Below are 16,598 nucleotides of genomic sequence, written 5' to 3'. Positions count from 1 at the left end.
GACAAATGACTGTATAAGAAACATATCTCCAAAGACATCTGTTATGCTTGACAGAGTAAGAGATACTTTTCATCCAATTCAAAATAATACAAGAAAAAGGACAAAACTATAAAACTGTAGAAAGAGAAGAGCCAGAGAATGTGGAAGTTTAGAATATGGAACGAGAAATCACTGAACAAAATACTGTCACACAAAGATGATTTGCCGTGAAGACAGAATATGTGCCAGACTAGTTGGCCTAGGGTTTCAAAGCCCTAAAAGGAAATTCCCCCCAAAACACAAAACTGCAGGGCCATTAAAACCCTAGAAACAGAAGGTACTTACTTGAGGTAAGTAAGGTGCAGCTCTGCCTCTTTTTCTGCTTCTTCTAGTTTCAATACCAGCAACTCTTTCCGACTCTCTAACGATAAGATCTAAGGAAATCACACACACACACACACACATACATGCTTTATTAATTTTACACACACAAAACTACCCCTAGATAGTTAAAACAGTGTTTAATGGCTCTGTGGTAGGATGCTTATATGGCTTGGTGTATAACACCATACTAAAAGTACGTACCACCTGGAAGCCCAAAATCCAGACCTTCAACCCAGTGGCTCTTCTCACCTCCGCCTTCCAGGCCCGTTCTGTCTCCTCCATAATGTTCCGGTTTATTTCACCATCTTGATTCTTGAGTCTATCCAATTCCATTTCCCACACTTCTCTGTGAGATAAGAGACAAATGGAGATGTGAGCATTTCTGCTTTCAAATGTAGGGTGTTCACACAATTTAAGACCGCTTTAAACATTATTTGTAGAGATGGCTGGATGGCATCACCGACTCGATGGACATGAGTTTGAGTGAACTCTGGGAGTTGGTGATGGACAGGGAGGCCTGGAGTGCTGTGATTCATGGGGTCGCAAAGAGTCGGACACAACTGAGCAACTGAACTGAATGACTGACTGACATAGTTAACACTTAGACTGATAAAGTCAACTCGTGTAATAGATACAACTAGATTGGGGGCGGGAGGAGAAGGGGACGACAGAGAATGAGATGGCTGGATGGCATCACCGACTCGATGGACATGAATGAGTTTGAGTGAACTCTGGGAGTTGGTGATGGACAGGGAGGCCTGGCGTGCTGTGATTCATGGGGTCGCAAAGAGTCGGACACGACTGAGCGACTGAACTGAACTGAACTGAGGAGGGCATATTCTTCCTTAATCTATATGTGTTGTCCTCCCCAAATAAACTTCCTGCCAGAGGAAGAAGTCTCTAATAGTTAGACAAAGGTTTACAGTTAGATGTATTCTAATATAGCTAATATTCCTCAAGTGAAAAAATATATGAAGAGTCAGAATCCTCTTACCATAAGAATATGTGGAATATGTTGTGGGGTCAATCAAGGATCCATTTAGCCTACTAGATACTCTTTGACAATGGGATAATTGTAGGAAAACATGTCAGCTGCCTTCTGTGAATGACATTATTCTGAAAGATTATAAGTGTTCATCCAACACCTCTAAATTTCACTAAGTCATTTGTCAACTATGGTAACACTTATATTAGAAAAAGTCTCTTACTATGTCAATGGGGGGCATCCCACAAATTCACACACAAAATCTCTTCTTTGGGGTATGTGGCAACATTATCTCATTAGGATCCAGTAAGACAAAAAGAACTACTAGCAACCACAACAAAAATGGTTAAGGAATTCTTAAACAGTCATAAAAATGGTCAGCCTTATCATACATTCACTAGCCTGTAAGATATGCATCTGAGTTCACTTCACTAAGGGGTACTAACTGCAACCCATGCTAGGAAAAAAAAAAAAATCAGTTGTGCAAAGGCCAAAGAGAATGAGAGCACCAAGCTGAGGAAAGAGTCCAGGTAGGCAAGGAGTATATAAGTAGTCCAGGCTGGATACAGATAAGAGTGTCACTGGCATCGAGATAGCGGTATGAGCCCCAGGTAAGGAAGAAATAACCTGGAACAGCAGTTTGAAAAGCGCAGTCCACAGTCCTCAAAACCCTTTGAGGGCCTGGCCTATGAAGCAAAATGAATTTCATGATGACACTAAGTTTGTTTGCCTTTTTCACCCTCATTCTTTCATGAGTCCACAGTGGAGTTCTCCTGATGCTACACAGCATATAATGGTATCATCACTCTAGTGGCTTCTCTGAGTATACTCACTCCACTGAGTATATGTTTCTGTAGTCTAATGTTTTCCAGCATTTTCTAAGGTAGTTCAGTCCAGTTCAGTCGCTCAGTTGTGTCCGACTCTTTCAACCCCGTGAAACACAGCACGCCAGGCCTCCCTGTCCATCACCAACTCCCGGAGTTCACTCAAACTCATGTCCATCAAGTCGGTGATGCCATCCAGCCATCTCATTCTCTGTCGTCCCCGTCTCCTCCCGCCCCCAATTCCTCCTAGCATCAGACTCTTATCCAGTGAGTCAACTCGTCACATGAGGTGGCCAAAGTATTGGAGTTTCAGCTTTAGCATCAGTCCTTCCAATGAACACCCAGGATTGATCTCCTTTAGAATGGACAGGTTGGATCTCCTTGCAGTTCAAGGGGCTCTCAAGCATCTTCTCCAGCACCACAGTTCAAAAGCATCAATTCTTCGGCGATCAGCTTTCTTCACAGTCCAACTCTCACATAGGATAAGGGTATAATTCAAGTCTTTTTCCTCCTTAGTACTTCTGTTTCGGCTCTTATAATTATTTTCAGTTATACTTGCTGTAATCTCATTATTATCCAATAAATCATTATTGTAAAATTTCAAAGTTCTCCACACATCAGGTAAAAACAAGTACTTTTTGTTATTTTGCTTCGCAATAATAATTTTTAAATTTGGGGGAAACTCTTAATTTTTCAGTTCAGTTCAGCTGCTCAGTTGTGCCCGACTCTTTTCAACCCCAAGGACTACAGCATGCCAGGCTTCCCTCTCCATCACCAGCTCCAGGAGCCTGCTCAAACTCATATCCAATGAGTCGGTGATGCCATCCAACCATCTCATCCTCTGTCATCCCCTTCACCTTCTGCCTTCAATCTTTCCCAGCATCAGGGTCTTTTCTAATGAGCCAGTTCTTTGCATCAAATGGCCAAAGTATTGGAGTTTCAGCTTCAGCATCAGTCCTCCGAATGAATATTCAGGACTGATTTCCTTTAGGATGGACTGGTTGGATCTCCTTGCAGTCCACAGGACTCTCAAGAGTCTTCTCCAACATCACAGTTCAAAAGCATCAATTCTTCAGCGCTCAGCTTTCTTTACGGTCCAACTCTCATATTCATACATGACTACTGGAAAAACCATAGCTTTGACTGTACGAACCTTTACTGGCAAAGTTATGTTTCTGCTTTTTGATCCGCTGTCTAGGTTTGTCATAGCTTTTCTTCCAAGAAGCAAGCGTCTTTTAATTTCATGGCTGAAGTCACCATCTGCAGTGATTTTGGAGACCCCAAAATAAATTCTGTCACTGTTTCCATCGTTTCTCCATGTATTTGCCAGGAAGTGATGGGACCGGACGCCATGATCTTAGCTTTTTGATGGTTGAGTTTTAGGCCAGCTTTTTCACTCTCCTCTTTCACTTTCATCAAGAGGCTGTTTAGTTCCTCTTTGCTTTCTGCCATAAGTGAGTGAAAGTAGCTCAGTCGTGTCTCACTCTTTGCAACCCCATGGACTGTATAGTCCATGGAATTCTCCAGGCCAGAATACTGGAGTGGATGGCCTTTACCTTTTCCAGGGGATCTTCCTAACCCAGGGATCGAACCCAGGTCTCCCACATTGCAGGATCATTCTTTACCAGCTTAGCCACAAGGGAAGCCCAAGAATTCTGCAGTGGGTAGCCTATCCCTTCTCTAGTGGATATCTTGACCCAGGAATTGAACCAGGGTCTCCTGCATTGCAGGCGGATTCTTTACCAACCGAACTATCAGAAGGGAAGCTCTTCTGTCATAAAGGTGGCAGAAATTTTTAAATTATATCTAATGTGTATTATTTTAGAATTTATTTTTTCTAAAATAAAAGAAAATTTATTTGTAATTTTTCATTTATATGTAAGAATGAATCATTGACTCTGGAATTCCCTGGCAATCCAGTTATTAGGACTCTGCACTTTGACTGCTGAGGGCATGGCTTCAATCCCTAGTTGGGGAACTAAGATTCTGCAAGCTGCCTGGTACAGCCAAAAAATTAAAAAAGAAAAAAAAAAAATCATGGACTCAAAACAGGGAGATTAGAAGACTTACTTTCTCAACCCACAGCTACAATACATATATTTAAAGATTGCTAAAATATAAATAACTGGCCTAGAGTCTGACTTATGGAAAGGAAGAATCTACTCCAAAAAAAACTGGGCAAAATTATATATAAGAAACCACAGTATGACAGAAGCCATTTTTCTTTCTCTTGACTTTATAGATGTTAATAATTTAGCTAACTGTATCTTAAGCAACAGAACATTTTCTAATTATAATATGCCAGTTAAGTTACAGTGACATTTTGAGATCAATCATTCGGAATTTAAAGTAGTTGAACATTTTAAACGCAGATGTGATGAATCTTTACAATTCTTAAAAGACTGTTAACACCTTCCACTCTAGAAATGAAAAAGTCATTGAACTATCTTAAGGTAAGTGACTGAACTTCCTTAACTGGAGAAGCACAACTTGGTATAGCTGACATTGCTACATGCCTGCTGAATGAAGTCAGTAAAATAAATCATGGCAGTGCCCCTCTTTTAATGACATAGTTTTAATTTACCAAATTAAAGATTCTGCTGCAAATCTGAAGACTTGGTTACTATCTCATCTGCAGAACTAGAATTTTACTTTACAAACAGACAAATCCATAAAAAAAAAAAAAAAAACAGACGAATCCATAGACAAGATTGCCATTTTGTTTACATTCATCTAGCACTGGCACCCAGAGAAGGCAATGGGAAGCCACTCCAGTACTCTTGCCTAGAAAATCCCATGGATGGAGGAGCCTGGTGGGCTGCAGTCCATGGGGTCGCTACGAGTCAGACATGACTGAGTGACTTCACTTTCACTTTTCGCTTTCACACATTGGCGGAGGAAATGGCAACCCACTCCAGTGTTCTTGCCTGGAGAATCCCAGGGACGGGGGAGCCTGGTGGGCTTCCGTCTATGGGGTCGCACAGAGTCGGACACGACTGAAGCGACTTAGCAGCAGCAGCAGCAGCACCGGCAGCAGTTAATCACTGACAGCAAGGCCGTGTGTGAGTTCTTAGTAACAAGCACCAGTGATGCTGACATGATCCAAGATGAACATAACTGCTTTGAATCTCATGGTTTATCTTAGAACAACTGTGCAGACACTTAACTCTGCACTTACTAGTATGAAAATTATAGTGGATACAAACATTGGCACCAAATACAAATGAAGTCAGTGGCATCAAATTACACTACTAGTCACTGTATTCTTTGCTGCCACACAAGCAGTTGGGGGAGGGGCAGTTTTACTTCAGGGAGCCTTGACAAAGCCATCACAAGTAAAAATTTTATTAAATCTCAACCCTTAAACACATATATTTCTAATATTGTTTATGAAATGCAACATGCCAAAATACTACAGTTTTCTTGAGAAAAAGCACGTGTGAGCCTGTTTGAGTTGAAACAGCCTCATTTTTCATGTAAAATCATTTTTACTTCAAAGAACAACTGATCATGCTCTTGAAAAATGAAAAACTCTTGTTATTTCAAAGGAAACAACTGACACTGTTTGTTGCCAACAATAATATTTGAGCTTTCAGGCAAAATTTAAAATTTTTGGAAAGTCTACATGGGCCACTGGGAGCTTGAAGGCTTCTATTACTTATTCTGATGAGACCAAAAGTGACATAAACAAATGTGATATACTGTATATTAAAATGTGTTAATACTTAGAAGAGTATTGTATATATTATTTAATGTATTAATATTGTAAAATAAAATGTATTAAATGTTGTATAATAAAATTGTATAAAAATATATTAATATTGTATATCGTATAATAAAATGCATTAATACTGTATAATAAAATGTATTAATATTGTATAATAAAATGTATTAATACTTGGAAGAGCTGCGTAACTTTGAACCAGCAGTTTCCAAACTATCAATGTATTTTTCACCAATTCAACTATAGTACCCACCTGGAACCCCAGAGGTGGTATAAAGATTATTTTCAGCTGAAGCCATTTAAGGTTCAACAGATGCAGAAAAAAGCCTCCTCAGAGCTTTCTCTAGCTAACAGCAGCAACTTCTGGGAAATAAGGCTGTCATAAATTCCTCTTCAAGGCAGATCTACTCCCAGAAGAAAGAATGCAAATAAAATCTACCCAAATCCCTTCTCTGGTGGAATTTCATGGCCCTGAAGGAGATGGAAAAACCATTCATACCTATATATATTATCACAAATTTAGAACTACCGCTTGTTCTCCTGAAAACTCAATTTATCTTTTCCAAAATCCAAAAACTGTCCTTTCTCCCCACTTTTAAGAAGTCTTTTGTTTTCCCATAAGCCCCAGATTCTAACCATTCCTTTGAGCTAGTCATCACTGAGTTCTTCCACTGTATGCATGCTGCATGTATAAACTGGGTTATTTCCTCCTGTTACTCTATCTTTTGTCAGTTTAATTCACAGTCTTCAGAAACTGAACCTACTAGGGTAGAAGGAAAAGGTTTTCCTCCCTAAGTCAAAATAGTTAAAGATCCATTCAAAGTGCAAGTAAAGACAGTGAATTTTAATGTAATCACTGATGTGCTTTCAGATTCCACAATGCAACGAAACTGTAAGAAAGTATCAGCTGTCAAGTTGTGGAGCTCTATCAAAGAAGAATAGCCACAATTATCTAAAAAGGCTATTGGAACTTTGCTGATGGTCCACTGGTTAAGACTCTGCACTCTGGTCCAGGTTTGATTCTGGTCAGGGAACTAGATCCAACATACCACAACTGGAAAAAAAAAAAAAGATCCTGCATGCATCAACTAAAAAGAAAACTACCACATGCTGCAATGAAGATCCCACATGCTATCTAGTGCAGATAAACAAATAAATAAAAATAAACATTAAAACGACTATTATAATACCCCTTGCTTTTCCAACTGCACACCTGTTTATCACCAGACTTTCTTCCTATACTTTAACCAAAACAACATATTGCAATAGAGAAGTAGATAGGATTAAAGAGGCTTACAAAAATATAAACAATGTCATTCTTCTTTGCTGTTTGGGTTAGGCATAGATTTCTTGGAACACAAAACATAGGAACCACAAAAGAAAAAAAAAAATGGTAACCTGGATTTCATCAAAATTTAAACTTTTGGAAATAAAAGGAATCCAAATTGGAAAGGAAAGCTAAAACTGTCACTGTTGGCTGATAATATGACATTATACACAGAAAAGGCTTCCCTGGTGGCTCAGATAGTAAAGCATCTGCCTGCAATGCAGAGGATCCAGGCTCGATCCCTGGGTTGGGAAGACCCCTGGAGAAGGAAATGGCAACCCACTCCAGTATCCTTGCCTGGAAAATCCCATGGACAGAGGAGCCTGGGAGGTGACAGTCCATGGGGTCGCAAAGAGTCAGATACAACTGAGCAACTTCACTCACTCACTCATACACAGAAAATCCTAAGGACACCACCAAAAAACTACTAGAGCTCATCAATGAATTTGGTAAAGTTGTAGGATACAAAATTAATATATAGAAATCTGTTGAGTTTCTATACACTAACAAGGAACTATCAGAAAGAGAAATTAAGGAAACAATACTATTTATTACCATTAAATCAAAAAGCTAAAATACCTAGGAATAGGCCTACCTGTGGAGGGAAAAGCCCTGTATTCTGAAAACGTAAGACACTGATGAAAGAAACTGAAGACAACACAGATGGAAAGATATACCGTGTTCTTGGACTGGAAGAATCAGTATTGTAAAAATGACCATGATATCCAAAAGACATCAAATAGCCAAAACAATCTTGAGAAAGAAGGTTAGAGCTGGAGGAATCACACTACCTGACCTCAGATTATACTGCAAAGTTACAGTAATTAAAATATTAAGGCACTGGCACGAAAACAGACACACAGATCAATGGAATAGGATACAGAGCCCAGAAATAAACTCAGGCACCTATGGCCAACTAATCATAAAAGAAGGCAAGAACATACAATGAAGAAGACAGTCTCTTCAATAAGTGGTGCTGGGAAAACTGGAGAGCTACATGTAAAAGAATGAAATAAGAACTTTCTCTAACACCAAATACACAAAAATCAACTCAAAATGGATTAGAGACCTAAATGTAAGACTGGATACTGTAAAACTCCTGGAGGAAAACATAGGCAGAACACTGTATGACATGAATTGTAGCAATATTTCTCTGGATCCATCTACTAAGTAAAGGAAATAAAAGTAGAAATAAACAAATGGGACCTAATTAAATTTAAAAGCTTCTGCACAGCAAAGGAAAGCACCAATTAAATGAAAAGATAATCTACTGAATGGAGAAAATATCTGCAAATGATATAATTGATAAAGATTAATACATCCAACACACATAAACAGCTCATACAACTCAACACCAAAACAAACTGATTAAAAGATGGTCAAAAGAATAGACAATTTTCCTAAAAGAAAATGCATATGGCCAACAGGCACATGCAAAGATGTTCAACATTGTTAATCATAAGAGAAATGCAAATCAGAACCACAATGAGACATGACTTTACACCTGTGAGAATGGCTATCATCGAAAAGAACACAGATGATGGGATGTGTGTCTCTTACACTGTTGGTGGGAATGTGAATTAGTGTGGCCTCTGTGGAAAACAGTACAGAAATTTCTCAAAAAATTAAAAACACAACTATCATATGGTCCAACAATTCCACTTCTGTGTATATAACCAAAAACAAAAAAATCAAACCAGAAAACCCCACAAATTCAAAAAGATACGTGCAACTCAATGTTCAAGGCAGCAATATTTACAACTGCCAAGATATGGAAGCAACCTAAGTGTCCACTGACAGATGAATGGATAGAGATGTGGCATATATATATATACAATGAATACATTCACCCATAAAGAAAGGAACTTTGCCATTTGAAGCAACATGTATGGACCTGGAGGGCACTATGCTAAGTGAAATAAGCCAGATAGAGACAGACACATACTGTACAATATGTGGAATCTAAAAAATACAACAAACTAATGACTATAACAAAGTGAGAAGACTCACAGATACAGGGAACAAACTTGTGGTTACCAGTTGGGGGTGGCAATACAAGGGTGGGGAAGGACAGGTACAAACTACTGAGTGTAAGATAAGCTAGGAGGACGTATTAAACAACACAAGGTATGTCGACAATATTTGGTAACTGCAAATGAAGGAAAATTTATAAAAATAATTACTTTTTATAATTAAACTTTTGCATTTCAAAAGATACTGTTACAAAATGCAAAGGCAAGTTATATACTGGGAGAAAATATTTGCAAAACACAGATAAAAGGACTTGTACTAAGAATTCTCAATAAGAAAACATGTCTTTTGGGTTTTTTTTAGAAAACATGCTTTTAAATGGGTGAAATATTAAAACACTTCTCCAAAAAAAGAACAAATGGCAGATACGGACATGAAAAGATGTTCACATCAATAGTCATTCAGTTCAGTTCAGTTCAGTTCAGTTGCTCAGTCGTGTCCGACTCTTTGCGACCCCATGAATCACAGCACGCCAGGCCTCCCTGTTCATCACCAATTCCCAGATTGAGCTCCTTTAGAATGGACTGGTTGGATCTCCTGGCAGTCCAAGGGACTCTCAAGAGTCTTCTCCAGCACCACAGTTCAAAAGCATCAATTCTTCGGCGATCAGCCTTCTTCACAGTCCAACTCTCACATCCATACATGACCATGGGAAAAACCATAGCCTTGACTAGACGGACCTTGGTTGGCAAAGTAATGTCTCTGCTTTTTAATACGCTATCTAGGAAAATGCAAAATAAAACCACAGCAAGATACCATTAAACACTTATCAGAATGGCTAAAACTAAAAAGACATAACACCAAGTACTGGTGAGGATATGGAGTAACCAAAACACTTATGCATTGCTGGTGGGCATGCAAAACAGTAAAGCAACTTTGGAAAACCATCTGACTTCTTATAAAGTCAAGCCAACACACAGTCCAACAATCCCACTCCTATTTACTCAAGAGAAAACATGTTCACATAAAGACTTGACTTGAATATTCAGAGCAGCTTTTTTTTCAACTTTTTTTTGGCCACACTATATGGCATGCAGGATCTTAGTTCCCCAACCAGAGATCAAACTTGTGGAAGCATGGAGTCTTAATCACTAGGCCACCAGTTTTATTTATAACAGACAAAAAATGGATATAACCTGAATGTCCAAATAAATAAATAAACTTAGTATATAACCTTAGTATACAAGTAAATACTATTCATTAATAAAAAGGAATTAAACTACTGATAAATGCAACAACATGAATAAATTACAAAAGCTTTTATCCTCAATAAGGGACAGAAAAGGCTATATATTCTATGACTCTATTTACATGAAGTTCTAGAAAAGGCAAACTACACTGAGAGAAAACAGACCAGTGACTGCCAGTGCCTCAGGGTAGTGGGGGCAATTGATTCCCAAGAGATATGAAGGAACTTTCTGGAGTGATGGAAGTGTAATACCATGATTGTGGTGGTAATTATATGACAGTATACATTCTTCAAAACTCATCATTTAAAACTGGTAAATTTTACTGCACTACACGGTATCCGCATTCAGCAGTTTATTCTTTCCGGGTGTTCAAAGAACAGTGCTAATATAAATTTAGTACCTGGCATCATTGTTTTTCTTGGCTTTTGCATGTTAGGCCAGTATTTTTACTGACACAGTATCCCCAAAGTTTCTCATACTGTAAATTTGACATAATCTTCAGTTCAGTTCAGGTCAGTTCAGTCGCTCAGTCATGTCTGACTCTTTGAGACCCCATGAATCACAGCATGCCAGGCCTCCCTGTCCATCACCAACTCCCGGAGTTCACTCAAGTTCATGTCCATCAAGTCGGTGATGCTATCCAGCCATTTCATCCTCTGTCGTCCCCTTCTCCTTCTGCCCTCAATCCCTCCTAGCATCAGAGTCTTTTCAAATGAGTCAACTTTTCTCATGACGTGGTCAAAGTATTGGATTTTCAGCTTTAGCATCAGTCCTTCCAATGAACACCCAGGACTGATCTCCTTTAGAATGGACTGGTTGGATCTCCTTGCAGTTCAAGGGACTCTCAAGAGTCTTCTTCAACATAATCTTCAATAGGAATTAATACTTCTCTTTTTCTAGGGTCTTTAAAATTCAGAACCAGGCAGATCCATCTCCTCTGACCCTACACATGGCCCTAATGTAATTGCTTGAGAAAACTGGATTCCAAAGATTACTGTTGGGGAATTGTTTTTAATAATTTTTTAAAATGAGGACCACTTTTAAAGTCTTTATTGAATTTGTTACAATATTGCTTCTGTTTATATTTTTTGCTTGTTTTGGCTGAGAAGTATGTGGGATCTTAGCTCACTAACCAGGGATTGAACTTGTAGCTGCTGCAATGGAAAGTGAAGTCTTAACCACTAGACCACCAGGGAAGTCCCCAGTGGGGAATTTTTGAAGTATGTTCATATTTCATTAGAGATCAAAGAAATCCAATTAAAAGAATTGTGCCAAGACTGCTTGACATAACTGTGGATTGAGCAGAATTCTTTCTGAAAGGACCACCTTGAAGATTATGATCCAAACACTGGAGAACTAAGGTGACTGGCAGTGATGGAATCAGAATATGTGAAATTTCTTAAAAACTTACTGACTTACATAACTTTGCCTATGTTACACATAAAGAAAACCCTTTACACTTTGTAGGGGAAAAAAAGGGTTAATTTTACATAAACTATACCTCCTTAAAACTGTATTTAAAACAAAAATTAACAGCCTCCACAGGCCACTGTCCTAAATCTGCTCCACTTCCTTTATTCATCATCTCTGCCATCTCAGCCACCTCATTGTCACTAATCCTCTTCTCCCTCTAACAATCAACAAATCTCACTAATCCTACCTCAGAACACCCCTCCTTTCTCTTTTTCTTCCACTGAGATCAGGCCCTCATTTTATCTTTTCAAAACTCTGTCTTCCTGACATGAATTTATCTTCACTTTAGCACATCTAACTTAATGAAGCCACAACTGTCCCTCTAAAAATTATATCTGTAGAGCTTCCACTTCCAGTAAGGGTAGTTGTTGTTGTGTGGTTCAGTTGTTAAGGTGTGTCCAGTTCTTTGTGATCTCATGGACTACAGCACACCAGGCTTCCCCGTCCTTTACCATCTCCTGGAATTTGCTCAGACTCATGTTCACTGAGCTGGTGATGCCACCCAACCATCTCATCCTTTGTTGTCCCTGTTCTTCTTGCCCTCAATCTTCCCCAGCATCACAGTCTTCTCCAATGAGTTGGCTCTTCACATCAGGTGGCCCAAGTATTGGAACTGCGGTTGCAGCATCAGTCCTTCCAACCCAGTATTCAGGGTTGATTTCCTTTAGGATTGACTGGTGTGATCTCCTTGCTGTCCAAGGGACTTTCAAGAGTCTTCTCCAACACCACAGTTCAAAAGCATCAATTCTTCAGCCCTCAGCTTTCTTTACAGTCCAACTCCCACATCCATACACGACTACCGGAAAAACCACAGCTTTGACTCAGTTCAGTTGCTCAGTCGTGTCCGACTCTCTGCGACCCCATGAATCACAGCACGCCATGCCTCCCTGTCCATCACCAACTCCCGGAGTTCACTCAAACTCATGTCCACAGAGTTGGTGATGCCATCCAGCCATCTCATTCTCCATCGTCCCCTTCTCCTCCCGCCCCCAACCTTTCCCAGCATCAGAGTCTTTTCCAGTGAGTCAACTCGTCGCATGAGGTGGCCAAAGTATTGCAGTTTCAGCTTTAGCATCAGTCCTTCCAATGAACACCCAGGATTGATCTCCTTTAGAATGGACTGGTTGGATCTTCTTGCAGTACAAGGGACTCTCAAGAGTCTTCACCAACACCACAGTTCAAAAGCATCAATTCTTTGGCGATCAGCTTTCTTCACAGTCCAACTCTCACATCCATACATGACCACAGGAAAAACCATAGCCTTGACTAGACGGACCTTTGTTGGCAAAGTAATGTCTCTGCTTTTTAATATACTATCAAGGTTGGTCATAGACCTTTTTCGGCAGTGATGTGTCTGCTTTGTAATATGCTATCTAGGTTTCTCATAGCTTTTCTTCCAAGTAGCAAGTGTCTTTTAATTTCCTGGCTGCAGTTACCATCCGCAGTGATTTTGGAGCCCAAGAAAATAAAATCTGTCACAGTTTTTACTTTTTTCCCATCTATTTGCCATGAAGTGATGGGACCAGATGCCATGATCTTAGTTTTTTGAATGTTGAGATTTAAGACAGCTTTTTCACTCTCCTCTTTCACCCTCATCAAGAGGCTCTTTACTTCCTCTTCATTTTCTGCCATTAGAGTGGTATTATCTGCATATCTGAGATTGTTGATACTTCTCCCAGCAATCTTGATTCCAGCTTAGGATTCATTCAGCCTGTCAGAGTTGCTCCTAATAGACCAATGATTTCTGCAGATAAAAAACCATAAGTTCTACACAAAATGTAAAAAAGCACCTATCTAAAGATACTAAAGAACAAACAAAAACCAGAAGACCTGACAACTGGAAGAAGCGAACATCACTGTTGTTTTCTGTTTTTTATGGCTAATCATCATTCATCTAAGGACAAACCCCAGATAGCTCTGTGATGACAACTAAAACTGAGATAGAAATTGTGAAGCCTTACTAGTTCAAGAACAAAAAGAATAAAACTGGGAGCTACCATAACAGCTGGAAAGTGAAGGAGAAATCCCCAAAAGATAAAAGCCATGGATAGGGAGGCCCCAATTCTGCATATAAACTGATGTAATCCCTGGATGATCCCTGAACCACCCATGCACAGAGAAGACTCCAAGGAACCCATCTATAGATACATGAACTGAACAGAAACCACAGTTGCTGCCTACCAAGCAGGTATGTATGATGTTTAAGCCTAGAAAATAGCCTGATGAAATAAATTAAAAAAAAAAATAAACAAACCACAAGATTTTACAGACAAATACAATAGAATCAAGAGTTTCTGCAACATATTATTCACATATTCAGGATTCAACCCTCAATTACCAATATATAAAGAAAAGGGAAAAATAATCCATACTAAAAAGTAGGGTCTGCAAATTATGGTCTGTAGCATCAAACTCTGGCTGCTACCTGGTTTTGCAAATAAAGTTTTATTGGAACACAGCCATACTTATTTTGTTTATATATTGTCTATGGCTGCTTTCATACTACAACAGCAGAGTTGAGTAGCTGTGACAGAGACTGTGGTCTGCAAAACCTCAAATATTTACTATATAGTTGCCAATCCCTTCCTTCCACCCTGAGCTATTGATGACCAGTAATCTGCTTTCTCTCACTATAGTTTTGTCTGTTCTAGAACTTCGTGTAAACAGAATCATACAGTGCATACCTTTTGTGTCTAGTTTCTTATTTAGAGTAATACTTTGATTCTGACTCCTGATCAAGAAAAATGAGCAATCAATGGAAAGGACTCCAAGGAGACCAAGATGCTAGAATTAGCTGGCAAAGTTTTAAAGCACTTATTTTAACTATGCAGAAGAACATAAAGAAAAATATGCTCACAAGGAGTGAATACATAAGAACAGTTTTGCAAAGAAAGAGAAACTATTAAAAAAAAAGAACTAAATGGAAATGAAAGAACTGAAAAATACAATATTGGAAACATACAATTCAATGCATGGGCTTAACAGCAGACTGGAAATGATATAATAAAAAGTAGGATTTCTCAGGCACTCCAGTGGTTAAGACTCAGCAATTCCAATGCAGGGGGCACAGGTCTGATTCCTGGTCAAGGGACTAAGATCCCACATGCTGTGTGGCATGGCCAAAAAAAAAAAGTAAACTTGAAGATACATAAGTGGAAATTATCCAGTATGATGAACAGTAAAAAAGAACTAGAAAGCCTTTTCGAGGGTGGCGGCTGTCGTGGGTAGAGCGCCATGAAGGCCTCAGGGACGCTTCGGGAGTATACGGAGGTGGGGCGCTGCCTGCCGACCCCCAAGTGCCACACGCCACCCCTCTACCGCATGAGAATCTTTGCACCTAATCACGTTGTTGCCAAGTCCCGCTTTGGGTACTTTGTGTCTCAGCTGAAGAAGATGAAGAAATCCTCGGGGGAAATCATCTACTGTGGACAGGTGTTCAAGAAATTCCCCCTGTGAGTGAATAACTTTGGCATTTGGCTACACTATGACTCCCGCAGCGGCACCCACAACATGTACCAGGAGTACCGGGACCTGACCACCGCTGGCACATCACCCAGTGCTACCGAGACATGGGTGCCCGGCATTGAGCCCGGGCCCACTCAATCCAGATCATGAAGGTGGAGGAGATCGCAGCCAGCAAGTGCCGCCGACCAGCAGTCAAGCAGTTCCACGACTCCAAGATCAAGTTCCCACTGCCCCACCGGGTCCTCCGACGCCAGCACAAGCCATGCTTCACCACCAAGAGGCCCAACACCTTCTTCTAGGTGCAGACCCTCTGTCCCCAGGTCTGCCCAAATAAAACTTAGTGGGAAAACCGATAAAAAAGAAAAAAAAAAGAACAAGAAGGAAATAAAAGCGCCTCCATAAGCTATAGGACAATATCAAAAGTTCTAACATGTTAAAGTGGAGTCCCAGAAACAAAGGAGGGAATGAGGCAGGAAAAACATTTGAAAATTATGTCAAAATTTCACAAATATGGTGAAATACATAACTTTATAGAATAAGCAGCTGAGAAAACCTGAAACAGGAATAAAAGGAAGAAAGTCATACCTGGGAAAATCAAAGTCAAGATGCTGAAAACCAAAGATAAATATTGAAAGAAACCATAGGAAAAAAATGACACAATACACAGAAGAAACAAAACAACCATTACTGAGTTCTCATCAGAAATAATAGAAGAGGGTGGGATGAATTGAGAGAGTAGCGTTTAAACATATATATTATCATACATAAAACTGATAGCTAGCGGAAAGTTGCTGTGTAACACAGGGAGCTTAAGCTGGTGCTCTGTGACAGCCTAGAAGGGTGGGGTGGGAGAGGGCGGTAGGAGGGAGGTTCAGGGGAAGGGGACATATGTATACCTGTGGCTGATTCACATTGTTCTATGGCAGAAACCAACACAACATTGTAAAGCAATTATCTTCCAATTAAAATTTTTTTAAAAAAATTGTAGGAGACAGTTAATATTAAAACAACATTTTCAACTGAATAAACAAATTGCTAGATATTCGCACAATGGACTATATTCAGTATTAAAAAGAAATGAACACCTATATCTATTTTAAAAATTGATTTAATAATTAATAACCTTCTAAAACAGAAAATACCAGGCCTAGATGGGTTCATTGGTGAATTCTACTACATATTTAAGGAAAAAATTAAACCAATTCTCTGCAATCTT

The 16,598-nt window shown here is 39.4% G+C and overlaps 1 protein-coding gene, 1 non-coding gene and 1 pseudogene across 3 annotated transcripts in view; 2 read left to right on the top strand and 1 right to left on the bottom strand.

Moving 5' to 3' along the window:
• RNF214 (ring finger protein 214) overlaps positions 1-16,598 on the bottom strand; it is a 51,514-nt gene that overhangs the window by 9,831 nt on the left and 25,085 nt on the right. For both annotated transcript variants that reach the window (XM_055423082.2, XM_055423083.2), the window contains 2 exons: positions 613-709; positions 325-413 (listed from right to left, as the gene is read on the bottom strand). In XM_055423082.2, coding sequence (XP_055279057.2) covers positions 325-413; positions 613-709 — 186 coding nt within the window. The remainder of the gene's footprint in view (positions 1-324; positions 414-612; positions 710-16,598) is intronic.
• Positions 10,768-10,904, top strand: LOC129554982 (small nucleolar RNA SNORA8). The gene has a single exon (XR_008685699.1). It is a non-coding gene; the product is annotated as a small nucleolar RNA SNORA8 (small nucleolar RNA).
• LOC129554368 (large ribosomal subunit protein eL20 pseudogene) lies at positions 15,152-15,729 on the top strand (annotated as a pseudogene).

The sequence above is a fragment of the Moschus berezovskii genome, chromosome 14 (assembly GCF_049115385.1).
Source record: "Moschus berezovskii isolate FMDL1 chromosome 14, NW_MosBer_1.0, whole genome shotgun sequence".
NCBI lineage: Eukaryota > Metazoa > Chordata > Mammalia > Artiodactyla > Moschidae > Moschus > Moschus berezovskii.
This window is presented reverse-complemented; position numbering and strand designations above follow the sequence as displayed.